This window comes from Temnothorax curvispinosus, unplaced genomic scaffold (genome assembly GCF_003070985.1).
Source record: "Temnothorax curvispinosus isolate PA1 unplaced genomic scaffold, ASM307098v1 QBEX01006657.1, whole genome shotgun sequence".
Lineage (NCBI taxonomy): Eukaryota > Metazoa > Arthropoda > Insecta > Hymenoptera > Formicidae > Temnothorax > Temnothorax curvispinosus.
In genome coordinates this window covers 1845946-1873350 of record NW_020216437.1, presented here as the reverse complement: position 1 = coordinate 1873350, position 27405 = coordinate 1845946, and the positions used below count along the sequence as shown (strand labels likewise).

The following is a 27405-nucleotide window of genomic DNA, read 5'->3' as shown; positions in this document are numbered from 1 at the left end:
ACACACACACACACACACACACACACACACACACACACACATAGATATTTTAGCAGGAGATATGTTGGATATCTCTTATCGGTCAAAGTGTAGCAATTAATCTTTAAAGCGCACCAGAGTAGTGCAGGCGATTAAATTAACTACAAATCTTATTTGCATTCTTTAGTTATGTAATCGACAGTTCAGCGCGCTAAAAAAACGCGACGATGTCACGTGGCCCATTGGCGCAAGCTGTAACTCCGTGATAATGATAATAGTAATTAATTACAATCCATGCATAATTAATTACACTTCCCATGAATTAAGATCAATTTCGGATTGTATTTAAATCTACTTACGCTACGTGCGATTTTTTTCCCCATTTCATCAAGTATATTATTTATACATAGTACTTCGAGAGGAAGGAGAGAACAGAAAAAGAATAAAGAAAAAAATAAAGATAACTTACTCGGAGAGGGGGAATTTATTTCGCGTTGTGCTTTTTATAAGTTTGTCACGTTTAGAGCAAGATAACAAATATTGGCGATTTTCGAGGGCGAGCACAAAGCGTAAATATTTTGCGTGCGCGATGCAGAGGAGATTTTTACCATCGGCAGTACGAAGCCCTCGTTGTAGTCGGTGTGCTCGCCGATGAGATTAACGCGTCCCGGCGCGTACGCGCAAACGGCGGCCTGTCCGCCGAAATTCTCGGCGAAGGCCCGCAACGCCTTCGCCTTAACGCTATCGACGTCGGGGAGCGATGCCGCCATGCCGAAATATCGTCCGGTTTTCGCACTTGAGATGCACGACCGAACGCGAAATCTACGGAGGAAGCGAGGGATTAAAAGCGGCGAGGTCGCAGATAATAAACCAGCCGCGCGCGGCCGACAGTCGTGACGATACTGATATGCTAATATAAATCTCCTTACGTGATTAGGGGACAGCAACGACGTCGTTATCAGCGCAACCTTTGACTATATGTGCCTCGATGTAGGAACTCAAAGATACACCGGTGCTCTTTGCCTGCGAGTGAAATTATAAAATATGTTATTGTACAACTCTTATTGCAAATTGTGTCACAGATGATAAATATATATGTATTAATTTTTCGGGATATTATTTTTTATTTAAGCCATTCGTTATATTTCTTATTATAAGGCCTAGCTTAGCTATAATAATGATTAATAATAAGAAATAGGTGTTATTATTTATGTATTTAGACAGTTGTCACGACAGCAAGTAGGTGTTATTATTTATGTATTTAGACAGTTGTCACGACAGCAAGTACAGATATCCACAACACGTCATTCGTTCGAGCTGAGTGCGTGAGCATTTTTTGGGAATATTAATTATCAATCCAAATTTTGCTCATATACACGAGCAATGATAAAAATACAATTATTAAATTAAAATATTAATAATTTATCAGTTACTCGTACAAAGTAATAAAATCTATCTTATTATATAATATTATATATATTATAAAATATTAAATTAATATTGAATATTAATTACTAATTGATTAATGAAGGATTAAATATATTTAATTATTAAAAATTATTAAATTAAAATTGATACCATATATTATTGAAAAATATAAATATTATATGTATATTTAATTAATATTAATATTAATATTAAATAAATACACATTGAAAACACACGTATACGCCACCAAATGCACTGTATGTACGTATGTAAAATTATAAAAAGAAATTTATCCTGAAATAATATCTCTCTCTCTCTCTCTCTCTCTCTCTCTCTCTCTCTCTCTCTCTTTGTGACGTGAATTATAAAGAAAGAATCGGTTTTTAATAATATATATAGCATCTTCTCAAGTGTAAAGTGTAGCTATATCCAAAGCGACATTTGATTTCCAGCGAACGCGATCCAGTTGCGCGACTTTTACTACCACCATTCCCGTTAAATGTGTCGCCAGCACTGACAACAGTGACAACGATGCAGGCAGATGCAGGTGTTCCCGCTGACGAGGCTCGGCTGACGTGTGTGTCGCGGCAATAAACCGATTTCCCCGGGAGGAGGTATACTATGGAGACGCCGCGGTCAATTTAACACCAATATTCCGCGGAGAATGTGCCATGTCGGTCTCGGATCCTCTCATCAAGGAGCTGAAAGGTAATCCTGCCGTCGAACGGGTCAGGTTAGACGGACCGTTAAACGCACGCCAAAGGGCTTTTATGACTTTTATTCCCTTTCGTATGCACGATTTTTCTTTTCAAAATTATCCGAGTGTAAGTCATCAATTTTCAGTCATTGTTTTAGTAATTTATTCACTTTTCTTTTTGGAAAAAAATATTCAATAACTTTTGATGACGTGACAAATATTGCTTTAGTTAATAGTGTTTTAATAGGATATAAATGAAAAATGTTGAAGTTGTGTGCTGAGTGAAAAATGTTGAATTTTTATATTGATTAAAAATATCAGTCTTATCAATATATCAATGTATTTATAAGGATATTGTAAATGATAGGAATCATTATCATGTGTCGATAAAATATCAAGTCATTATCTTCATATATATTTTCCAAGAAACAAATAAAATGTTTTTCTTTGCCAACGTTTTCAGAAATACATAATATTTCTTCGTCATCATTATACTTTCTCGTTAATCATATTGACAAATTTTTTTTTACCCTGTCTATAAAAAGTAATGTACCTGAGCTTGTGGAATAATCTTATGACATCTTTTCAGGATGGACTCGAAAGCTGATAGAACATGCTAAGGAAATCACTGATGAAAATGAAGATCTGTGCCACTTTTGCAAGTGCTTGGAAAATTGCTTGCAAAAGGATTTACTGCCTCCTATCGATAGTGTTGGATACTTCAAGGTACCTTACGCATGGCACTGGTTAGAGTATGTCGCCGAGAAGAATTACAGGTGAAGCGACTTCCTTTTTCAATGTCTACGATGTCATGTATTGCCTGCTATTTAACAGTCAATGTGATTTCTAGTGGTTACAGTACGTTCCTCTTGGTAGTCGAGCAAGTGAAGCAAAATGCTAAGGTGCGTACACCTGCCGGGCGACTGCGTCTCCTGATAAGAGCATGCCTCGTGCGAAGATGCCTTCACATGCCGGTAGAAATACTGGTGAGACGTTACGCCAAATGCACTTGATCCACGTCCATTGTGCACATTCGTTAATTTGGTCATGGAAATTTATATCTTCAGAACAGAATACCAACTTTAGCTGCCGAGTTTTACAACTTGAAAAGCATTTTGGGAGATGATATTCTACGAGAGATACTACTGTCCGTGCTATTGCAGTGCAGTAAATTTAACTTTAAACTGAATTTAAGAAATGCATCTTTCTTAGACGACACCTGGCAAATGCCGAAATGTGCAGCATTGGAGCTGGTACCTTGCAAAAGTTTAGGCATCTCTGTATGGTAAGCGATTGTTGTGATAAGAATGAAGGAGCCGTGTGAATCTTATTCGCTGCTATTGCAGTTTCACCAGCGACAAGGCGTTAATTGTGAATGTCCACGAGAAATCGGTAGCTGCTGAAGATGTAAGAAAAAGATTTCTCTGAGTATCTAATTATTTAACTTTTTAAAATTTGTAAATGCTTAATTGTTATTTACATGCTACATGTAAATCAGAATAAAGTCGAGATCGGAGATGTACTGGACGAGATAAACGACAATGTCATCAATGGCGATAGTAAGGGAAAACTACGTAAAATTATGAAGAAGGCTAGTGGACAACCGATAATGCTACATATCATTAAGGTAATCTAGCAAATGACGACTAATAAAAATATATTATAAAAAATAATTTATATAACGGATATGTGATTGCTGTGTATTTTCAGCATTATAGCAAAAAATCCTGTGAGCTTTATGAACCAATAGTGCATCTTATAAAAAATTCTGGTATCGAGAGCATGAAGCCCTTGATACAAATATCACGATTAGACCAAGTGGAAGGAGCCACTAAAAAAACTCAGATATCTAAATCAGGGAGTAAAACATTAGGCAGCGGATTCTTCGTGAAATACTGCGGCTCTGTGCATGTCGGCGCAGAGGGAGACGTTAAGCAGATTGAGAAAGCAATTTGGCATTTATTGAAATCCGGAGAAGTAAAACAAGTGCCTGTGCGATTCGAATGCTTAGAAATTGGAATTGTAGTAACCCGAGAAGTAGACAATCAGGTAAATTAATAGAGCATAATCACGGATTTAAAAGAATTATCGGAAGTTATAAATAGCTTCTATTTCACTTGTTAAATTCAAGATAATTTAGGAAATATACGTAATATATATGCATTAAATTAAACAATATTCTTATTTTTTTTTTTAGACAATATGCAAACAAAGTTATATGGAAATATCATCATGTGGACGTACTATCAATATCCCAGATTATTTCGCATTCATCGCAGGGTGAGTTCTATCAAATTAATGTTAGCATAGATATGTTTTAAAGTCCATATGCGCATAACTTGCTTATGTCATCTATTATCATTTTCAGAGAAACAAATTGTAACGTGGCAACAAAATTTGATGCTTACATCTTTCATCATCGAAATGAAAACGAGGTCCAACAAATATTACAGAGTCTGGGACAAGGGTTTCAACGTACTCATTTTGCAGTATAAGCAATTTATGTATATAATAATGGATTCATTTAACTATAGAGCAAAAGGAACCTTATTATCTTCCTCATATTATTTATTAATAGTTTTCCTCAAATCTGTGAGACCAAAGAACTTAATAAAATCACCAAAGTTATCCGTATTACGAATAATCAGTTTATTTTATTCGATAGCAATTATAATAATTTTTCTGACGTCTCTTTCGTATATTTTTTGTGTGCGCATCTTATTACATAATTATTATTAATATTATTGTTAATAATCACTCGTGCATACTATCACAAAAACCTAAGAGTGGACACGCCTGGGTTTTAAGTGAAACCTGTCCATTAGTCACAAAATGTGCATCTTGAACCGCGTAGCCACGTCCACGAATATTCAATATTTCCAATGGGTAACACGTTACGTCCACGAGTGTTTCCAATGGGTAACACGTCAGGTCCACGAATACCTTCAACGAGTAACACACCAGATCCACGATTGTTTCCAATGGATAACATCACGTCCACGGTCGTCGACTCTGTCTCATAGCCTTCCGAGATAATTTCCTATGAGAAACCAACAATTAAAGAACAAAATATGCTTGTTACGGAACATTCAGCAAGAACACACATAGATACCATGTTACATAATTGACTATTGACTGTGGAAATTTTTGGGACTACAAAAATTAATATTGGATAGTTAACATTGTACATATGTACGTTTCTTGCGCGAAACCACTCGTATAAGCATAATATATATACTAAGAAATTTATTATAAATACAAAATTTTGTATTAAAAAAAAATGTTAAATTTATATCAAATTTATATTGTATTTAAAATTTAGAATTATATTCTCAATTATAATCTATTGAAAAGTTAGAAAACAAATGGTACGTTTGGAGCGTAATATTGTAACAATAATAATAAAAATGAATTAATTGGAACAACCTTTTCTATCTTGGTTTCATGTGTAAAATAAAAAATATAATAAATGCTTAGCTAACATTTGAAAAAATCGTGTTCATGACTGCTCTCACAATCAGGTTTCTCTCTGCTATGTTATATTGTCTATGGTTATAACGCGACGTATGTGATTGCGCGGCGCGTGTCCTGTCAACGTCGTCGCCGTCGCCGTTGCCGCCGTCGTCGGCTCGGTTCGGCTTGGCTGCCGAGCCTCGGCAGCGTTCGGTAACGCTCGACCCTCTCGGATAACGGAACACGGAATATCGCCGGTGAGCGCTGATGATCACGGGGGATCGGCCATCGACGGCTACCAAAACCAAACGCGAGAGCGAGTCTGGAACAGGCCGATCATCACCAGACAGGGGTGGGAAAATGGCTGCCGCGGCGAACGTTGCACCGGAGAATCAGTACTTCTACGAGGATGTTGTCTATCGCATGGATAAACGGGGTAATATCGTCTACGGCATCGTCATGGAGAACGACGACTTGGACTTGTCTGAGGAGAGCAGCGACAACGAGGAGAACCTGCCGAAGCGCAAGAAGGGCGAGATCCGTATGATCTGGCATCCGTCCGGTGTCGAGGAGTTGGTCAACTGCAAAAAGGTATCTACGTGATGGTTTTTTTGGCAACGTGGATCGATCTCACTGCGATTCAGCAATCCAATGCATCCCGATGTTACACATCGTTTTTTTGTACGATTTTTCGACTTATGAATGTACACCTTTTGCACCTGTCATTTTCAACCCTGGGTTGCATCAGGATTTCAAATTAACGACGTTTAAACGGTGCCGTGCGTGGAGATTTTTTACGACATCTTGCTTCCAGGTTCATTTGGCCGATAGAACACTCATGCCTGGAGATGTGGTGCGTAGAATGATCAAGGGAAAGGATACACAAAGGGGCTACTGCAGGGATGTAGAGCTGACAGCCTGTGTACAAGTCATCGGTACCAAACAGGTTCTCACAGATATCAAAAGCGAAGACTTGATCCCATTGCAGGTATGTCAATATCTCTATGGTAGACAGTAATATGTTGTTTACATACTGAAACACGCAGCTGTTATTTGTAGGAATTTGCGACAGATATGGCGGTGTGCATGGACTCCTGGGTTGGTGGCATTAGAATGACACATTTCAAATTATGGCTGGTAACGCCAGACGGATCTCACTGTGTCATAAACGAGATGGATTCCTGCGTGTTGGGACAATTGGAAGAGGCACGAGATAGCGTAAGATTCAACATTTATATAGAACCCATATATACATATATGTTTTTATGATCTATCACTCATATGGGATTTAAAAAATAAATATATTTTTAGGATAATGATTTTCCACATCCGACTGAATTCTATCCTGGTCAGAATCTATGGGGACCGGTTCACTGCTTAGAAGAGGCGCAATGGATTCAGTGCACAAAGGAAATGAAAGCCAAAAGAAAATTAAAACCTCAAAAAATAACCAAAGTGATTGTGGAAAAGGTGGAGACCGATTGGATAGGAGTACATTGGCAGTGCCGAGCATATTCGAAGGACGGTGCCTGGTCCGATCAGGCTCAACCAAAGTTCGTGGTTGAAGGTGAAGATCTGAAAAAGCTAAAACTGTTGAACGTATTCGAACCCTCGACGGTACAGGTCGGCAATCGTAACTTCTACGTCATTAAGGGCAATGAGAACGTTATTACTCGTGAGCAGTGGCGAAAGCAGCAAAGGGATATCTATCAAGTTCCTAAGCAAAGCCCAAAGAAGACGCGTCCGAATAGCACAGTGACGAAGTTGATGGAAGATAAGAAGAAGGAGCAGAAAAAGGAAAAAACGTTTGGTCAACAATCGACGGAGGAAAACGGTCAAAGTAACGGCGTTCATTCTCAAGATACCATAAGCAACAATATTTTAATGCCGCCCCCACAACATGCTCAAAGCTCGGACGAGTGGGATACGGAAGATACGGGTTCGCAAAGTGACTCCGCTTCGGTAATTATTCGTCTTTCTTTTTTTCTGAATAAGAGAAGGAAATGAAAGATATAGAAATATGTGTGCGCTTTGTAGGTCTCTAGCTGTTGTTCCAGCATGTCATCAGTGGGAAAGAAAAAGAAGGGTCCTGCATTGATGACGAAAGTGCTGAAGAAAAAGAAATTGCGAAAGGCAAAAAAGAAAGTACCGCCTGTTCCGTTAATTCCCGGGGCTAAGATAGTCGTAGAAACGTTGTCCACTAATACGAAAGCGAATGTGGTGTGGCAAGACGGCTCAGTAGAATTTGGTATTGATAATAACATAATTATATATGTGTAGACATTTGTTAGAGAAAAAGAAATATAATTATGCATCATAGATGCACTTAAACGAAATACCTTGTTTATTTTAAATATGAAAGAATGTATTGTCTAAATTGTGTTTTAATATCTTCATTTATATTTATAATGTCATTCATTTCTACATTATTACAAGAAAAACAGTTTTAATTGTTGAAACAATTTCATAATGATGCTAAATGTCAGCTATTCTGTTTTAGGCATACCATCGACACAATTGTATCCAATTCATCACCTGGATGATAAGGAATTTTTCCCAGGTGACTTTGTTGTAGATCAAAAGGAAGAATCTAGAATGTATGGCGTTGTACAAAGTGTTGATCATCAAGGCCGTACTGCCAAGATAAAATGGTTTCGTACATATACTTCTAGTCAAAACCCAGAGTAAGTATTACAATAAAAACACTTTCTTGTCTTTTTTATCTTATGTTACCTTGGAACTTTGCAACAGTTTTATTTATTCAGATTTTTGTATTAATACATGTAACGTAAATATCAAGTGTGAGTTAATAGAAAAATGTACATAAATGGAAGTATTGGACAAGAATTCTATCTTCTCTAAGTTTCTGGAACTTATAATTTAAACATAATATAAAATTATTACAAATAAAATTAAAAAAAAAATAAAATATTTTTTCTAATTTGCTATTAATTATTTGCCCAGACCGATCTTTCTGGAGGAACGGGAAGTGAGCGTTTACGACTTGAAGGATCATCCAGACTTTCAATACAGGCCAGGAACCTTGGTGATTCGAATAGCGAATTTCGAGGGCGAGGACGCCGGATGTACTGCTGGTCAAGTATTGGACAATTACCCAGAAGGACGAGTGAAAGTATGGTGGATTGATGATCACATTAGCATGTGCTGGCCACAGGATCTCTACAAGGTCGGCGAGTACGATAGCGACGAAGGAGAACTGTGGGATGATGTATCGTCTGACTCGTCATGGGAAACGGAATTGGAAGATTGCTTTATCGCCGATAACGATGGTACCGAGCAGACGGAATTGGATAACATAAAACCGAAATTAGCCGCGCACATTGAGAAAGCTAGAATCGCGATGTCAAGATTGGAAGAGATTTTTACGCAAAACCCATCCCTGCAAACAACAGAGGTGATGAGGAAACTACTCGAAGTCTACAAAGATTGCCGTTACATGGATAAACTGATGGGTACCACGTTCTTTCACGAATGCCACTTCCAAGGACTTCTCGAGCGAGTGAGAGAACGCGGCAGAGTAAACGTCGCGCAGCGCATGGCGGATCAAGTCACGAGACTCTTTACGCCTAAATCTGAATGTCCGGAAGAATTCATAGATAAAGATAATTCGAAAAAATCGAACAATGGCGATGATTCAAACGTAACAGAGAAACAGTTTGCCACAATTATCAACGAATCGGAGAATGATAATACTCCAAGTATCGAAAGCAATGCCAAAAAACAGGACGGCGAGGAAAGTGTTAATCGATTATTTATATGTCCCAATCCCAATCCCGAGGATTCCGGATTATATTCAGCGGAAAACTCGAAGAAGGAGTCGGGCTCGAGCGAGTCCAGCGGAGAATTTCTCATAAGTGAAGACGTTAATAATGTACCAGAGTGTTCGTCGACGATAAACGGTATGACTCCGCCCGAGAAGACGGAAGCAAACAAAGTGAAAAAAGTGCCGACGAGTCTGCCAACTTCTCAGAGCATCGGAACTTCGCAAGTGTGCGTCAAACTGTGTAATTTGATAAAAGCGCAACTCGTTTTAGCGCATGCCGAGGTATCGAGGAGATTCGGTTTGGGAAAAATGTCGTTGTCGGACGCAGAGAAAACCTCGTCCCCGCGGAAAAAGCAAAAGGGCGAAGAGGAAGAACGTCTGGAAACGATGACGGATCCGTCCTGTTCGGTCGAGATTCCACCGACGATTTATACCGAAGGCGAGGGCTTCTCTATTGAAGAGTCCGCGCCCGACAGTCATAAGTTTAAGCTGACCATGTTCCAGCCCACCGATATGAGTAACTTCTTTCGTACGGTATCCAAAGAATTGAAGCTGCTAAAGAGTTCGCTCCCGCCGGGTGTCTGGGTGAAGGGATTTGAGGACCGTATAGATTTGTATTCTGTCATGTTCCGTGGTCCCGAAAAGACGCCTTACGAAGATGGCCTCTTCCTTTTTGATTTCCAATTGTCCGCCGACTATCCGGCCGCACCGCCTCTCTGTCATTATATCTCCTACTGCAGCGATCGGCTAAATCCCAATCTCTATGAAGACGGGAAGGTGTGCGTGAGTCTGCTGGGTACTTGGTCCGGTCGTGGCACAGAGGTGTGGACAAGCTCGTCAACTCTGCTACAAGTGATAGTTTCGATACAGGGTCTGATTCTCGTGAGTGAGCCGTACTTTAACGAAGCCGGATTCGAGAAACAGAAGGGCTCGCAGCAAGGACGCGAAAACTCGAGAATGTACAACGAGATGGTGGTGCTAAAGCTGGTACAGGCGCAAACTAAATTGTTGCTGTATCCACCGTCTGTATTCAAGGACATAATCATCGCGCACTTCAAGAAACATGCCGAGAAGTTGCTGCAGAGATTGGAGTTATGGATGGAGATATCTGAACAGCACAACAATCAGCATCCGCTGTCTCCAGTTACTCCCACCACGTTTAAAGAAATTGCAGATATTGGTATATAATATATTCTTTGGTATAGCATTTTACAGTACTTTAGATGTGGAATTAGATAATAACTTTTTATTTTATTTGTAGACGATAGAGTATTGCCCGAATTTCCGCTCATCCCGGCATCACGAGGTTTCTGCATAACTCTCCGCAAGACTCTAGCGACGTTCAAAGCTGTGCTCATTAAAAAAAATATAATACAGAAGTCGGATGAATGGCAGGACAATGAGAACACCGCGGAGTTAATGAACAATATTACAAATCAGTGCCAAGAAACGTCTGAATCTGTTGACAGTAAAACAGCAGAATGTAACGGGAGTAGTAGTAACAGCAATAGCAGCAGCAATACGCAAGAAAATAGCGAAAAGTCGACCTTAAATGGCAATCAATTCAAGGAAGCGATATTATCTTCCTCAACGAATAGTTTCGCCGCGGCGCCGAGCGAAACGAAAAAGAATACTTCGAGCCAAAACACCAGCTAGCCACAAGGTAAAAGTAAGCATAAGTCGAAATGCTTAGCCCGTTTAAATTATATGGCTATTCGGTAATAAAAGAGATATAATTATATATATTAGAATGTGCATATACATATATATATCTCATATAGGATATTTCTTAAAGAGTGCTCAATAATACTAAACATAGTGCCATTTCTTGTCAAAAAATGAATCGAGAAGTCACGAACCATTTGTTTCCATATAATGCTTAATAAAGCTTAATAAAGCTGGATGTCAGTGAGCTGTGCGTACCTGATAGTGTAGCGGTAGAGCGCTCACGCGCGCTACCGTGCGCGTCATTGACGTACATTCAGCTAAAGAACGGCGCTGATTGGGATGACTTCAATCAATAATTACTACTTTATTAAATATTATATGGAAAAAAGTGGTTCAGGACTTGTCAATTTTTTATAAGGAATAGCGCTATGTAATTAGTGAACGCTCTTTAGAGAAATACCTTGCATAATATATATATGTATATTATACACATTCTTTAATAACTTATTGCATACGGAATTTTGAATCATACACACACATACACACTTGCGATATGTATCTGTTGATCGTATTTAATAACGATGCGATAATTCCCGACAAAAACTCCACGACAGTTGTTGCTCCACAGCTAGAGAAATGTTTTTTGAGAATAACCACGAGAGAATAACCATAGCGTGATTATAGTTATTGAAAAATTGCAACATGCGCACACGCACACGTACACGCACATACACGATTTCGTATACTATCTAGACGAATTGTAAAATTCACATTAATATCCGGCATCAACGTAAAAAGGGGAAAAAAGAGAGACCTACGTAATACACTGTTCTCGCATTTAGTTCCGTACTTTTGAAGCGAAGGTATTATGTATTTTCTGTGACAAATGAGAAGGTAAGTCGTCGGTAGCTCGTCTCAATCTAACAAACAATAAAGATATGTATATGTAGTGCGGAAATATGAGCGAAATTTACATTTCTGTAAAAAAAAGGAGAAAAGTATGGAAGATAAAGAGCAGTAACAATATGCTGAGCTAATGAGAAAATGCAATAGGATTTTAAAGGATTATAAATACGGTTAATTCTGCGCAGCTCAATTTCACGACTGCACCGATGATTTATTATCGAAATCATAAATAGGTCGGTTAATCTTGTCGAGGTATGTCTTGAAGTTATTATGCCACCTAAGTATTACGAATATTCTCAAGCGAAATTACGAGGTGACTTTAATCGCAGGCGCGTAAGGCATAGCTTAGAATAAAAAATTCATATCTAGATGAGATCTCCACGCGATGGCTATGTCCGATATTATGAATTTTCTTAGTATAGCTTGTGAAGGATAGATATTTAGAAAGAAATTCATTATCTTTACCGTCAATCTTCCTTTACCGAGATTTTCCGGTCGTCGGAGATGGATTCTCCTTTCATTCCTATTATTTTTCGAGGTATATTTTCAAGGTATGGAAGGACTGATCTGAATGTTTTATTTGAGTACATTGTTCTAATAGTAATAATTACTTAATATGTTAATAGCTAAGGTGCACCGTAAACGGTATGTATCTATACAGTATTATTTATTTATTTTGTTTAGCCATTCGTGCGTAACGTATCCCGAGGATATGTTTGGAAATTATTTCTTGTAGAACTACGTTTGTCATGATGCACATATAAAAAAAAAATAGTAAGATCAAAAGAATAGAAAAAAAAGCTCCCAGATCGATTTTCAGTTTAGAAAGTCATAGTGTAAGACGCTGTGATATTCAAATGTTCGTCAGAAATTTTTTTTCTTTTTGTCTCTTGCTTTTCTTCTTTTATATAATCTTTCAGTCGCGGAAGAAATGCGTATAAATTCTTACTGTCGTTCAATTGATTATCGAGCTTTTAAAACGTTGAATTTCCTACGCGTCTTCGCTTAGTGAAAGACGGAAAGGAATGTTCTTCGAGAAATTTACGGTGCTGACGAATAAAGTTATTAGAAGAGACAGAGAGAGAGAGAGAGAGAGAGAGAGAGAGAGAAAGATGTCTTCGGTCCTTGTTATGATTGTAAATGAGTATATGCTGATAGGAGCGGAAAAAGGCGCGTTGTGAAAGTCGCCGAAACGTGAAACGGAATTTGAAATGCCTTGTATATGTGCCAGTTATATTTATATTAATTACGGTAATTATATCCATGAGTTGCGTTCGAAGTTTATATTTCACGTCTCACTTCTTCGAAGGGAAAAAAAGAAAGAGAAACTTGCAAGCGCGTTAGGGGCCGCCAGAATGTGTGCTGAATTACTACAATCACATCGATGCTAACTTCCCAAGCGTAAAACACGCGAAAAAGAATGTATTCTAGTCTAACGTGAAGTGTGTATGGCGGATTTAGCTTTTTATTTTTAATCTGCTTTTTTTAATTTATTTATTTGAACTGTGTTTTTCCCGCTCCTCCTCGTCACTTTTTTGTTCATTGCCATTCGTCATAAACTCCTGCACATATTAAATTATAATTATTATTCGTGATTGTTTTCTTCAATGAAATTAATTGTTCATTACGCGTTTCGCAAAATTCCAGTTTGAAGGCACACATACATACACACATTCGTTAAGCTCAATTCGTTATTTCATCGACCTACCGCATTGGCATCGATCTAACAATAATTGCAATAATTCTGTAATAATTTGCTGTAGATGTAATTCAGTTTCCTTAATTTGGATCAATAAAAGATCATAAAAGGATGAACGGATTTTGGAGTGTCCTGTATCCTTCACCGGATGTAGACATTGTACAAATCCTTGATCCCGCTACCTCACTTTTATTTCGATATACAATAATTCGATAAGAACACACCTTAATCATATTTATTGTACGGTACAATACAAATTTAAAATCTTAAGCTATAATAGATCATTAGAAAACTTGCATTCTTTTATAGAAGTTATTAATTAACATAAAAATCATTGAAGTTTGCTATAACAATAGATGCGTCAGTAAATGCAACGACAGATTGATAGACTGATTCCCAATGTTCTACATTTGCACGACGTCAGGTGTAGGAACGGGAATATCCGTAAATGAAAAAGTGTATCTCTCACTATCTTAAAACAGATAAGCTGTACACTCAGCCATCTCTTATCAAAGGTGTGATTCAGTACGCGTTGCGTAGACATTGTACAGTTAACTACGACACCGATTCGAGCCTGTTCTTTCGTTTTTCTATCTATCGACTTTTTTTCTGGGCAGAGAAAAATGTGGTCGAAAAAGTTTGTGTGCTATTTAACTATAGCTTTACGTAAGTAAAACATGATTTTAATTTTACACGGAAAGAAAAAAGTGTCGATACATTCATCTGCAGTCGACGATAGGCGTTCCACTTTTCATGTCATTGCACCATAGAAACCGTCGCTGATCGATTAGAAATAATTATTGAATTTTATCGGGATGATAATGTAATCGTCCGTAACATTATCTTAAACGAGAATTTAATCATTTTTCACCAAATATAATGCGATGATATCACAATCATTATTTTTCTATCTTTGTCAATAAATTTTAACGTAACATTACACGCGACACAGCATGTAACAAAAAGTCAGATTCCATGAAAATGAATTAATCTTTCTTTCGCTTTTGAAAACAACGCCGAACAGTTTTAATGGGCATATTCCTGGAGGAAGTCGAGGCAAGGCGCAAAATTTTGAGGGGCCGCAAAACGATAACCAGACGTTATTACAGTAAGTCTATGATAGTAATTAAAGTAGAATGTGCGGCACGTAATCGAGATTAAAAGCCTGAATGCTCGTTAAATCATTTTCAGGAGGTACAGCGATTCCGGCCTGGGCCATAACACTTTTAACGGGTATCGGCATGCTATTGCTCGGCGGCGGACTTTACGCGTTACTACAGAAATTCGTGGTAGACGCCGCGGACACTGGGGAGAGTCATTCCTATCAACCTGCGTTGCAGCTGGAAAGTTGAATTAGTTAACCCCCACAGAATCCCCAATATGATCATTTATCACTGTATTGAATAATCGACATCATAAATTATATTATTAATGCATGTAGAATTTTAGAAGAAAACTTTTTGTAGAAACACAGTGATGTTATATTCTTGCTTTATTAATCTCTGCAGGATCGTCTACTCATTCTCTTAATCTCCTAACAGGTAATATCAAATTATCGATTACCATCGTTCACCTTATATTAACGACCAATTGTATTTATTATTATTACATATGTTCATATCGTGTTTTTAAAGCGCGAAGAAAACGCGTTGCGGTCATGTTGCGATATACTTACAATTCTAATCGTTTGTTACTTAACGCGGCAATTTCTTATCAACCTTAACGTTATCGTCGATTATTGGTAAATGTGTAATTCTCATTTGAAGTACGTTTAGGTTTAGATTATTCAAATTCACATATACATTGCATTATATATATATATAATTAAATGGTATGAAAAGAGAAGTCTACAGCTTAGAATTCTCTACGATGATACTTGTCGGGATCGAAGTATGATGTAACTACAACACGATTATTAAACTTTCGGCCCGTGAGAGTCTGTTGCGCTTTTTGGCAATCGATCACGCTATTGAATTCTACGAACACCTGTAACGAAATAAAACGTGGTAAATGATATGTAGGAGCTTCATATCGATATTAAGCGTACCTTGCCGCATCCAGGAACGTCAACACCTTCGATGGGTCTAGGAATCTCCACAGATCGCACCACACCGTATTTATTACACTCTTCTTTGATGTCCTCGAGGATATCCTCGTATTCTTCTTCCTCCATTAGTTCCTCGGGCGTGACCATATTGAGCAAACAAAGCACCTGAAAGGTATTATATATTTATAAGTTCGATCGCAAAATCATTATTTTTCGAGAACAATTTCGTTTGAATTAGCTCTCACTTCGGTCGCAGGTCCGCTAGTGCCAACCATTGACAGACCAGGCACTTGAATTTGTACTGGAGCTTGTGCGCCTATCATAGGATTCTTAGCACCAACGCTAGCGCGTTGTACAATTAATTTCTTGTCCCCCAGCTGCATCCCGTTCAATCCGGCGATTGCCTGGTCGGTCATTGAGACGTCTACATATTCACAGAATGCATATCCCTTGGAGAGACCGGTTGCGGAATCCTTTACTAGATTGAACGCTCTCAGTTGTCCAAAGCTCATCAACAGCTCCTTCACCTGTATTATCGTGAAAAATGTTACTCCTTCATTCGCACAAAACATATTGTTTAAATCTATAAAATTATAGACTGTGCAACTCTGATATTAATCAATCGTAAAAATTTTACATCTTTTTGTCACATGTGATTAAGAATAATCAAATTTTGCATTTATGAAATTTAAGTAAGATTAATCAGCAAAGTTTTGTTTTATCAAATCATATCGTCAAAATGAAATAAGGATTTTAAAAGAATATTTGTACAAGAGCTTTTTAAAGAAAAAGAAAGAAGATATTACACCAGTTAGTGACAAAATAGACAATTTAATTGGATTTCCAAACAGTTCTCTACAGAAGAATTTTAGAAAGAAAGTTGCATCGCCCAGATATTAAGAAAAACGAAATATGAATGCATAGATATGCTTGCGTATCTTAATCACTCTTTCCTCGGTGGCAACTCCTTACACATCACCCTCACGTCCGACAAAACAATTTCCGCTTAATTGTGCTCCGGCGTCATTCCTTACATCGCTCGTTATTTCGAACGCCGATCTTCGTCTTTGATTTTAATTAAAATATATATGTATTAAATTTACTTACGTCTCCACGGGCTGGGAAACTGAAAACTCAAAACTTGAGATAACAGCATGTTGCTTTCGTTAAAGAACTTCTTTCAGTTCTGAATTTCTTTCGCATTCTACATCCGATAGTTACTAATTACTCGGCACGATTTAGTTGATCAAGCAACATGCTTTTATTGATGTGAAACTATTGAATCAGAGAACGCACCATTGGCACAGGAGAACCGAGAACACATCGAGGAAGGGGGGCTACAAAATTGTCGCATAAACCCAATGTACGAAGGCAATGAGAATGGTATTAAGTACTTGCCTCGAGGGACTGGGCTTAGCCTCTCTCCAGGCAGTGTGGTATTTTGTCATGTTCGGTAGTAGTAGTAGTGGTAGAAGTAGTGGTAGAAGTAGTGGTAGTGGTAAGCGAATGCTTTTGATCGGCACGACCCTAAGCTAAGAAATGGGGAGAAAGGGTACTGGTATCAGTCCACAGTTTACTACATAATAACGAGACGTTCATATTCTTTTTCTTTTTTACTCTCTTACGAGTTTAAACATAGTCCATTTGTAAGAATACCGTTTTATATTTAACTTCCTAATATCCAATAAAATTGCCGTTTCTTTTTTTTTTTTTACTAGTTTCCGTTTTTCTTTGCATTGTCATTTTGTTTTTCAAGTTTTCAATGCATTGATATATTCGAAGATCATTCGTTCGCGGTAACCTGTAACGAGGCACAAGACGAGACGTGCAGTAAAGCCTGAAAAGCCTGTAAAAAGAACAGCTGCAAAAAGGAAAAGGTATTTCCTGAAAAGAATATATACCGGAGAACTTGGAGCTGTTACCAGATGCACATAAAATTATGTGTTGACCCTGTAATCCCAAAAAAAGAAAGAAAAAGAAAAAAAAACTTCTGCTACATGTAAAAACGTTGATCTTATGCTTTTCTTGCAGACCTAAAAAGAACCTAAAAAAGATCCTTCTTTGCAACACGTGTCATTGCTGCACGAGAGTGGACGGCTCTGTAAAGGCATTTCAAATTGGAAATAGAAGTCATAAAACAGCTTTAAAGAGCTTTGTTCAAAACGTCGCACGTATCTCTATTTTATTTATTTTTGCATTTCAGGCAGAATTGAAAACGCGAATGATCGTCTATTTCCTTTAATCGATTTATTTCAATAGTCGGAACAAACTCTTTTCCCCCCTCCCCCTTTCCTGTTGGCTTTCCTAAAAAAAAAAGACTGCCTAGATTTGAGAGACTCGTATCTCCTCGTGATGGACTGGGTCCGCGATGTGCCTAGAAAGGCTGTAAGAGAGAGAGAAAGAGAGAGAAAGGATAACCGTTGATGCGACTGCATACCCCACCTAAATAAATGCTGTAACGCCACTAATGTTCCCTAAACTAAATATGCCACATTGGAGAAACGACGAGATGCGAGAAGTAATAAGGAAGTTCCACAGGAAAAAACGAGAAGCGGATCTTCCGAAGATAAAACACAAAAACGAGAAGGGAGCCACAACGTCCGAGTAACGAATCTCTACCTAATGAGGAACCTAATCAACGCCGAAATCTTGATGGAAACGCATACATACCTCTGTTGAACTTAAGAGTTGGAGGTTCTCGGTCGTTTGTGTTTATGTGAGTGCACTCACTGCTAAATAGCTAAATACCTATATTATAATTTAGTCCTTTGAGGGTAACTTGTAACGCAACACAGGATTAGCATGCGTGCGTCCCCACGCTAATCCTGTGCCGTTGCGACATCGCGATGCAATTTTTCGTCGATCATTGAAGCCGATTCTCTCGATTGACCAAAAGTTTGTGCCACTGTCATTAGTAATGCAATTCAGATTAATTGCGATTGATCGGAATGGGCGTCAATGGAGAAGAACTGCATCCAAAGGTGTGCAATAAATAAAATTATTTCACGGATTTGCCGGCATACCTGTTCCTCATTCAAATAATTTGGTAAACCACCAATGAAGATCTTGTGCGGCGAATCTAAAAGAGATATATAAGCAGAATTAAAATAAGTGCAAATTATCATCAAGCGGTCATGCAATATTATTAAAAGATGAGAAAAATGTATGTTTAAAACATACCAGGAACCGTACCTGGCACGTTCATGCTTGGATTATCGGTCATTCCCGGCATTGGCTGATAATCATGCGGCCTTCTTATCTTCAGACTCTGCCCTTTGAAATTTATGCCATCGAACGCCATAGCCTGCGTGGTTTCGTCTATCGATCGGAACTACATTTTAAAAAAAGAAAAAAGGAATAAAGAAATGTTGCTGGTACTTAAATTACTGATCGGCATAACTAATAAAAATTTATAATACATGTGCACATCATATCTTTGAATGATGTGTAAAAAGTATACAGAGATATATCTGATATGTGCACGTGATAAGTTATACCTCCAAAAATGCGAAATTTTTGTCTAAATTAATTTGACACGCCAATACTGGATTTCCAGCAGCTTGCGCAAGTCCGGAAAGATGCATCTGTTGGTTAAAGAACTCCATCATTTCCTCCTCAGTGACGCCGAATGGAATGTTTCCTACGTAAAGTCTTCTCGCTTGACGAGTAATGGTGCTACCGACTACGGGTACAGCTGCCTGAGGTGTGTCCGCTACAATATTTGCAGGTATCTGACCAGCCGCTTGCATAGCCTTGTACTGTACAGACAAAACATATACATATACATAGATGCATAGCATTAAAAGTAATGTCGAGAGTGGATCCGATAGCAAGTAATCTTGCCTGCAAAGGAGTAATATGTTCGAAACCAGGCGGCGGCACATCCCAATACAAAGACGGTTTTCTTCTCCTGGAGCTGCGACTCTTCTTCGGCGAATTACTCCTCTTCCTGTCTCTGCGATCTTTGGAGCGAGAACGGGAGCGCTTTCTGCGATCTCGACTGCGCGATCGGTGCCGCCTGTCGCGATCCCTATCTCGATCTCTGTCTTTGTCCCGATCCTGTCTATCGCGCTCTAGATATAAAAGTAAAAAAAAAATCGGAGCATAGCATCATCGTCGTCCATATTACATAACACTAAATACAGTTGATTAAATTCACTTGTAAGTCAGTTACGTATGTATTACTAGGTTTTACATCAAATAAGAATAATGTTTAAATGATATACAATGAAATTAGTGGACAATACATTCTCAGCAAGTGTTGATATACTTGTTCAAATGCGGATACTTCAAGTCGTGCGAATTTGTTGTGACGCAAACGCGATAGAAGAACTTAAACAAATTTGACATTTAAACAACGAGGACCCTTCCCCATCTCGAGAATCAATCGTTGGAACTGTTTACTAGCTTGTATTCAGCCATTACGTATCGCAAACAGATCGGCTGGCGAGTTAATAACGCGGGAAGTTGCGTCGCGGCGACGCGTCTGACAGCGGGACGCGCCAGCTCGTCAAATCGCTCACCTCCGTTAAAATCTTCGCCCATTATTGGCGTGCTAATACTTCGCCCGAGAGAACGCGCGACGCTGAAATGTAACAAAATCCAGGAACGTCAACTACTTCTAAACGAATCTCCTCTTCCAAAATGGCGTGCGGACTGCGGAGTGCGGAGTGCGGAACGCATAGACCATAGACATAAGAATACATAGACGTAGCACAAAGTGCCATTAGAGTCCTATAATAAGAGAACTGGTAGCTCGCTTGCTGATTGGCTGACCGCGGCCAACAATCAAAACAAGAGAGAATTGGGAATTGAGAATAGAGAATTGAAAATTGGAAATTGAGAATTGGGAATTGGGAATTGAGAATTGGGAATTGGGAATTGGGAATTGGAAATTGAGAATTGAAAATTGGGAATTGGGAATTGAAAATTGGGAATTGGGAATTGAAAATTGGGAATTGGGAATTGGGAATTGGGAATTGGGAATTGGGGATTGAGAATTGGAAATTGAGAATTGGGAATTGGGAATTGGAAATTAAGAATTGAGAATTGAGAATTAGGAATTGAAAATTGAGAATTGGGAATTGACCACGTCGTCAATTGATTTAAAATATAAATATCTGATTTGTTGGTTCAAGGGAAAACTCCAGGCGTCGGGGGCTGTGGTCAATCGCTGCGTTAAAACGGGACGCTCCCTTCTGCTTACCGCGCGAGTTCAGGGGCCGTATTCTCTAACGAGAAACGTATTCGCAAACTCTAACAGAAAGGCTGCAAATTGATTGGCTATCGCACAGTTTTTAGCCAATAAGCTTGCAGCTTTTCTGTTAGAGCAGAGTTTACCTACGCATACGTTTGTCGTTAGAGAATCGGGCCCCTGATTGGCTTCTGCTTTCCTGCTTTCTGCTATTCTACCAAGGTGTAAATTTTTCCGAAGTACGTGGTTCTCGAACGCATCCCTGCTGAACGCGCCTATTATTTCTTCTGCAGGGTCTGCCAGCCTCCATTCGCCACCTTTTACCCCTCTTGGACTCGCACAAACCAGTCCGAACAACGAATACACACTCACATGTGGGACACGTACACCTGCAGCGGGCCACCACCCTTTTAAATGCATTGTCAACAATAAAGCAATACTCATACATCTTCTTTTTCTTTTCTTACAGGTTTAATTATATTACTTCCCTACCGGTAGCTAGAATTCTTATAACAAAGGCTCTTGCACAATCCCTTGCTAGTCAATAGGGAACAGGTTCCTTTTTCTTCTTTTAACTCTTGTTCAAATATGGCCAGGGCAAACCAGTATTCTTAATCCGTTTAGTGGCGTTGATTACAATAGACTACTGGTGCTTTTCGATTATGTGATACTTTAACCCAAGAGATTCATTACAGAAAGAAAAAAGGAAGTAGGTAGAAAAAAGTATATTTGACGTCAAGAAATGCTTTTAAGTAATTTTAATACCAATATAATTATAATCCTACATGAATGAATAATCTTTAAAATACCCAATATAAAAATTATTAGATAAACCTATCTTTAGTTCCTATCTTTATTTCTAGTTCGCCATAAAATAAAGGGATCTTTTCTTATGGGTCTTCACATTAAACGAAAAATTATGAGAATTAACAAACATCTGATCTTACAAAAATAGTCATTTATTATTTGGGATATACGAGTTTAAAATGAAAGGGATAAAGATGTATTTTGAACCAAACATGTGTGTATCTTTTGCTAACAGTTCAATATTTCTTTTTAATTAAAACAAGTTGTTAAGTCATACATTTAACTCTATGAAAATTATGTACAAAAGCTGTTTTTCTTCAACTCAAATATTGCATTACCTCTATATTTTAACATCGACTCTTTCACGTCATAAAATCATTAGAAGAAATTTTCACGTTGCTCACGACGACGACCGGATTATGCTCACAAGATGAAACAACGTTCCACACCTCGATGGTCCTCAAACATTACCGACACTTTGATTCTCTTGTGTGGCTGAAAACAATACGCAGTATATTACACACATTTTGTTTATACAAAGGTATACAGTTATGCATGACACTATTAGATCTTATACCTTATACGAATATTTACCTTTGTACGAATATTCCAAAGCGGTCGCTATCGTTCTCATGTCTCCCTCTATGCTGCGCGCCCAATTTTCCGCGTCTCCGATCTCTTTCAAGGAGCTCGAGAAGGACTCCACCAAATTCAACCACAACTGCGTTTGCTTGGCAAAATTGGTCGCGCTGTGCTGCAGCTGCTTCGCTTCTGCGTCTAGTTTCTTCTGATTCAGATACGCTTGAGCTACACTGTGACAACGATATTAACAATATCTTAATCTGATTTTTCGGAGACAATTCAAATCACGAACACAAATTTTACTTACCCAACATTCAAGTGATCGACGAGGGCTTGTGTCAAGTTGCTCGCAGCCTGAACGGCATCTTTCCGCTTTTGCTCTATTTAAATCAGTTCACAGTTTCATTTTAAAGATCATTGTAACCATCTAATGTCCATTTCTACTAATGTAGATTAACTATAAATAATCTTGATCTAACTCGCTTTTTATATCTTTCCAATTCTAGAATTATGATAAGATAAAAAGTAAGTTAAACCGAGTTTAAAGTTTAATTTACATTAATAGAAATAGACATTGGGCATATGATTAGATAATTTACACGTCTCACCTTGCCTTTCTTTCCTCGCAGATTGCTTGCTCTGGTGTTCCTTCACAATTGCGGATAACATCTCTGCTGTTGGCTGAAACTGTATCAAATATCCCGTTGATTATTCTGTATATGCTTAAAATAAAACAATTATATATATGATTAGAAACAGAGAAGAAGCAATCGCGAGGGAACCAAAACAAACCTCTCGCTACGCCTCCGTTCTCATATATATACAGATCTGCGCAATTGAGAAAGATCGTAAACACCTCTTTAATGAGCTTTAAAACGCCATGCGATCGACGTCCAATACAGTCCAATGCTCCAATACTCCAATGGAAGATTCTCCAATCTCCTTTCTAGTTGCCCCCACGAGCATTTCGTCACCAAGCTGCCCGTCCAATCCGAACCGTCGACCTGGGGTCGACCTCGCGCGCGGATTCATGCAGACGGGACATATTTCGTGCGACGACGGGGCCGACGGGACGTTCGGAGCACCGACAGATGGCGGTTTCAATTTTTCTCGAACACACGGACGAAGGGTGAGCGGGGAGGGCACAAGGTTTACACGGGATCATACGGGAGGACGAGGATCGTCTACGATGCCGACGGGCCCCGCTTGCGCACGTCTTACCTGTTGATAATCGACTTTCGAGCCTCGGGCGCGAGGGAACGGCGATTCGGAGCGACGGACGCCGCGCGGCGTATCCTTCGGTGAGTCACGTGCGCGATTCGACGTCGCTCGCTCGCTCGCTCGCGGCGGCGGCGTGCGTTTTTCATACGGAGCACCGGAGCGCGCGCGGTGCCCGTGGTGTCGTGTCGAGTACACGCGCACCCGCGATCCGCGTGCCTTCATGATCGGGAAACGTGCGTTGTCACTCGCGCTCGCACGTACCACCACGTGCCGCACTCGTACCCGCGATGCCACCCGTCCGCACGCGCCGATTCTAGAGCCAGCTTTTGCCAGCGACCAACCGGGGATCATCCGGCGACCGTTCCGCGCCGGCATCCACGAGGACGATTGAAGATGTAAACGGCACACTCGGCGACGTTCACCCGTGGAACTGAGAGCCTGCCCCTCCTCCTCCCCCCCTCCCCCGACCCCTTGGTACTTTCTTTTGCGAAACGGCGTAGGGAATCATCCGTTTGAGGACAGAGGATGGCGGTGTCGACGGTGACGGCGGTGACGGCGGTGCGCATCACCCTGGAATGCGGGCACACGTCGATGTTACGTATGCGCACCACTCCTGAGGGATACACTCACGATTGGGAGGTGTTCCTGCGTGGAGTGGACAATACGGACATACATCATTACATCGAGAAAGGTACGGCTTTCCTTTGCGCTGTTACTCCCTTCTCTATCATTGAGGTCCCCAGGAACGTGCGTGTTTACATACCCGTATTCTCTTCATTCTGGTTTTTTTTCTTTTGTTTACATCCCCCTCGAAATCCTTGATAAACCATGGCGCATCGTATCTTACAATATTTACGTTATCGATATGGCAAAGTTATTTTCCTTCAACGTTCTTTCAATAAAGATGGTTTTTATTTTTATATTTTTCAGTGGTGTTCACTTTACACGACACGTTCCGGAATCCTAAGAGGGTGTTCAAAGAGCCACCGTTCATAGTGAAAGAATCCGGCTACGCGGGCTTTCTAATACCGATCGACATTTACCTGAGGAATAAAGAGCCTGACATCAAGAAGTTTCAAATATTGTACGATCTGCATCTACAGCAGAGCGGCCCGCCTATTAACAAGGCCATACGTCACGTAGAAGTATTCACTAATCCTTCTGACGACTTCAAGAAGAAGCTATTGAAAGGCGGAGCTGTAAGTATAAATTTTTATACGAATCTTTGTAGATTATTGCGCTTGTATCATACAGAAATGTAATATGTAATAAGTGTCATTACATTAAAGCACAACGACGTGGTAACAGTAATTTTTTCTAATTTCAGGTTGTAGTAGCCAGTAGAGACAGTTCACTGGAGAAAAGTGATACAAAAGCGTCCACGATGGTTGGCAAGCCGAAATTAAATGGCAGCGAAAGCAAGAAACATCGCGTCACCGAGTCTAAGACTTCTAATTCGTTTCACGAGTTATTTGGCACTCCCATAAAGACAGCGTCCGTGAAGATATCACCGGATAGCAAAAAGGCGAGTCAGTCTGATAAAAATTTAGTTCCTAAACCTATAGCTGTTGCCGAAAAATCTGACAAAGCGGAAAAAGCAGCAATTAAATTGAAGGAAAGTCCTCATAAAGATAGTAAGAAAGACAAAATAGACGAGAAGAAAGATAAAAAGGTTAGAGATAGTACTAAGGATCAACTCAGGAGTAAAGAGAAATCTAAGAGACCCCCTAGTCCTGGAAATAAAAGTCATTTGAGTCCTGGGAGCAAGAGATCAGCGTCACCTGTCGTTACCAAGAAGCCGTTAAGTCCATTGCCCCCTATAAAACGACCTGTATCTCCTAAATCAAAGGAAAAAGAAGCAAAAAAAATTGTACTAGAAAAGGAGAAAGATAGCAAAGAAAAGGAGAAGGTAAAAAATAACTCGAAAAGTGACGTGGATTCTTCAAAATCTGAAAAGAAGAAAGACAAGAAGAAACACAAGGACGACAGGGACAAAGAGAGGAGGGATAAATATAAAGAATCAGAAAAAGCTAATGTTAAAGATGTCGCGAAGATAATCGAGAAAAAACTGGAGAAAACCGATAAAGCAGAGAAATCAGACAAGGAGAAGCTTCAAGAGTACAAATCAAAAGACAGTAGAAAATCGCCGAAACCTGGGAAAGAAAATGATAAAGTGAAGGATGACAAAGCGGTGAAAGAGAAGTCAGAGAAGAGCGAGAAGTCGGAGAAAGTAAAGGACGGCAAATATGATAAGGATCGGCCGAAGCATAAACATAAAAAGAGAGAGAAAAAGGATAAACGAGACAGCAAGGACCGTGAGAAGAAAGAGAAGCGTGATAGAAGTAAGGATGAGAATGAAAAACAGAACAATACGTCGTCATTAGTCGGAAACCCATTGTCGTCCCTTTTGACGGAGATCCCGGAAAGAGATAGTAGCGATTCAGCACCTTCGGTAGACGATGATTCGTTACCTGAAAGCAAATCTATGCTTAACGCCAAAAAGGACACGGAGCACGCCGTGATATCCACTATGCCAGCGGAAACAGCAAAGCCGCCGTCTCCTGGTATATCGGTGGAGATGAAGAAGGAGAAGAGTGACCGTAGCAGAAGAGACAAATCCAAAGGAAGCCGAGGCGAGGAGAGAGAAAATCGGAAAAGGAAGAAGAGTAAGGAGGACGACGAAGGCGCAGCGAAACGTGAAAAGAGCAGGGGCCAATCGACTTCTCCACCTTTGGAGCCGGTTTCGTCGAGTCAATCTCCAGTCGCGATGGACGTTGATTCCATTCATCATCCGGAAAAGGAGACGAAGAAGGACTTTAGGAAGGAGAAGGACGGTCATGTTGTCAATATGGCTGACAACGCGTTAAACGACAAGGACGCTGATCCCGAACAAGCGGTCCCAGACTCTACAAATAGCACAGATGCGGAGATCAACGAGCCGCCGGTGTTTTCCGAGGATTATGTATCGCAACTGAAGGATTTGCAACAAAAGATAATGACATTACAAGATAACGACGAGCTGCAAAGAGTCGTACAAGTAATTGCAGAAACTGGTCAGTACGAAATCACTAAGAAGACATTTGATTTTGATCTGTGTGCATTGGATCGTAGAACTGTGCAACGTCTTCAACAGTTTTTCTCTGCATCGTGACCATCTGTAATATAAGGCATGAGACATATTAATTTATACAAGTGTACTTGTAAGATCATACGTTAAGTCACACGATCTTACGGCAGACTTTTTAATGATAAAAAAAAAGTAGTAATACATGAGACCCCAGAAGAATTTTTCAGTACAGTTTTTCAGTTTAATCGTATCGTTGCAATAACTTATGCAAATTAGAGATGCACCATTTGCAGTAATTTGTGCAGGTTGAAGACTCATGTGATAGTAAGTATAATGTGTAAAATATAAAATATTTTTTTAGTTCTTTTTCACAATTCGTAAAAAAAAAGTCAGCAATTGCTAGCATATTGACCAAATTTGGCAAATTTTGCTAAGAAAATACGATAGCAAAGGTCAAGTAGAATCTGTAACATAGTCCAGTGCAGATTAGTGATAGAAAATCGAATAAAATCTGCTAAATGTATTCTAAACAGATTGGCAGCAGATTGATCAAACTAAATTAGATTGGTAGAAATCGAGCAGAATCTATCGCTAATTTGCCTTCATACTACGTTTAATAGATTCTGTTTGATTTTTACTGCTAATACACCAATATGCTTCTGTCAAGCTTCTCTTTCTTCTTCTTGTCTTTACCCTCGCTTATCTTTTGCATCTTTTTTTTTGTTCATATTTAGGTCGATCATTCTTTATTTCTCAGATTTCTTTTTTTTTTCTAACTTCTGTTATTATAAATTATGTCTACATTATAACTCACTAATAATTTATTTAAAAGTATAGATTCTATTCAATATTAAAGCTTCCGAAAAAATTTGT

At 39.2% G+C, this 27405-nt stretch overlaps 7 protein-coding genes across 12 annotated transcripts in view; 4 read left to right on the top strand and 3 right to left on the bottom strand.

The window, feature by feature from the left end:
- LOC112456153 (galactokinase-like) overlaps positions 1-1111 on the bottom strand; it is a 3683-nt gene extending 2572 nt beyond the window's left edge. The window contains exons 1-2 of one of the 2 annotated variants that reach the window (XM_025018521.1): positions 909-1111; positions 588-801 (exon numbers count right to left, since the gene is read on the bottom strand). In XM_025018521.1, the coding sequence (XP_024874289.1) occupies positions 588-749 (162 nt within the window). In that variant the 5' untranslated portion in view covers positions 750-801; positions 909-1111. The remainder of the gene's footprint in view (positions 1-587; positions 802-908) is intronic. The other variant, XM_025018522.1, reaches the window with a different exon arrangement.
- Positions 1112-1750: 639 nt separating this feature from the next.
- Positions 1751-4735, top strand: LOC112456152. The gene is made up of 9 exons (XM_025018520.1): positions 1751-2115; positions 2694-2880; positions 2955-3090; positions 3172-3389; positions 3451-3511; positions 3603-3731; positions 3815-4153; positions 4302-4384; positions 4473-4735. Exons 1-9 carry the CDS (start codon positions 2079-2081, stop codon positions 4597-4599), a joined length of 1317 nt encoding a protein of 438 aa, XP_024874288.1. The 5' UTR covers positions 1751-2078; the 3' UTR covers positions 4600-4735.
- A 961-nt stretch (positions 4736-5696) lies between these two features.
- On the top strand, positions 5697-13727 carry LOC112456203 ((E3-independent) E2 ubiquitin-conjugating enzyme UBE2O). Its single transcript, XM_025018604.1, has 8 exons — positions 5697-6148; positions 6372-6545; positions 6617-6775; positions 6869-7519; positions 7595-7805; positions 8058-8241; positions 8522-10521; positions 10603-13727. The coding sequence occupies exons 1-8, from the start codon at positions 5825-5827 to the stop codon at positions 10995-10997; spliced, it is 4098 nt and encodes a 1365-aa protein (XP_024874372.1). The 5' UTR covers positions 5697-5824; the 3' UTR covers positions 10998-13727.
- A 430-nt stretch (positions 13728-14157) lies between these two features.
- Positions 14158-15087, top strand: LOC112456205. Its single transcript, XM_025018607.1, has 3 exons — positions 14158-14280; positions 14639-14722; positions 14806-15087. Exons 1-3 carry the CDS (start codon positions 14238-14240, stop codon positions 14964-14966), a joined length of 288 nt encoding a protein of 95 aa, XP_024874375.1. The 5' UTR covers positions 14158-14237; the 3' UTR covers positions 14967-15087.
- A 1-nt stretch (position 15088) lies between these two features.
- On the bottom strand, positions 15089-20322 carry LOC112456204 (splicing factor U2AF 50 kDa subunit). 2 transcript variants are annotated; one of them, XM_025018605.1, is made up of 8 exons: positions 20185-20322; positions 19505-19734; positions 19159-19419; positions 18842-18992; positions 18685-18740; positions 15907-16188; positions 15662-15826; positions 15089-15600 (listed from the first exon to the last, which is right to left on the bottom strand). In XM_025018605.1, the coding sequence occupies exons 1-8, from the start codon at positions 20204-20206 to the stop codon at positions 15469-15471; spliced, it is 1299 nt and encodes a 432-aa protein (XP_024874373.1). In that variant the 5' UTR covers positions 20207-20322; the 3' UTR covers positions 15089-15468. The 2 variants fall into 2 exon arrangements, with proteins under 2 accessions (XP_024874373.1, XP_024874374.1); XM_025018606.1 differs by having other exon boundaries at positions 18854-18992.
- A 1559-nt stretch (positions 20323-21881) lies between these two features.
- Positions 21882-23197, bottom strand: LOC112456167 (biogenesis of lysosome-related organelles complex 1 subunit 1). Of its 4 annotated transcripts, none has more exons than XM_025018545.1 (5): positions 23101-23197; positions 22853-22931; positions 22552-22624; positions 22257-22474; positions 21882-22157 (listed from the first exon to the last, which is right to left on the bottom strand). In XM_025018545.1, the coding sequence occupies exons 2-5, from the start codon at positions 22911-22913 to the stop codon at positions 22123-22125; spliced, it is 387 nt and encodes a 128-aa protein (XP_024874313.1). In that variant the 5' UTR covers positions 22914-22931; positions 23101-23197; the 3' UTR covers positions 21882-22122. The 4 variants fall into 4 exon arrangements, with proteins under 4 accessions (XP_024874313.1, XP_024874312.1, XP_024874311.1 ...); XM_025018544.1 differs by having other exon boundaries at positions 23037-23125; XM_025018543.1 differs by lacking the exon at positions 23101-23197 and having other exon boundaries at positions 22853-23030.
- Positions 23198-23335: 138 nt separating this feature from the next.
- LOC112456166 (protein AF-9) lies at positions 23336-27302 on the top strand. Its single transcript, XM_025018542.1, has 3 exons — positions 23336-24156; positions 24396-24664; positions 24793-27302. The coding sequence occupies exons 1-3, from the start codon at positions 23991-23993 to the stop codon at positions 26614-26616; spliced, it is 2259 nt and encodes a 752-aa protein (XP_024874310.1). The 5' UTR covers positions 23336-23990; the 3' UTR covers positions 26617-27302.
- Positions 27303-27405: the final 103 nt, after the last annotated feature.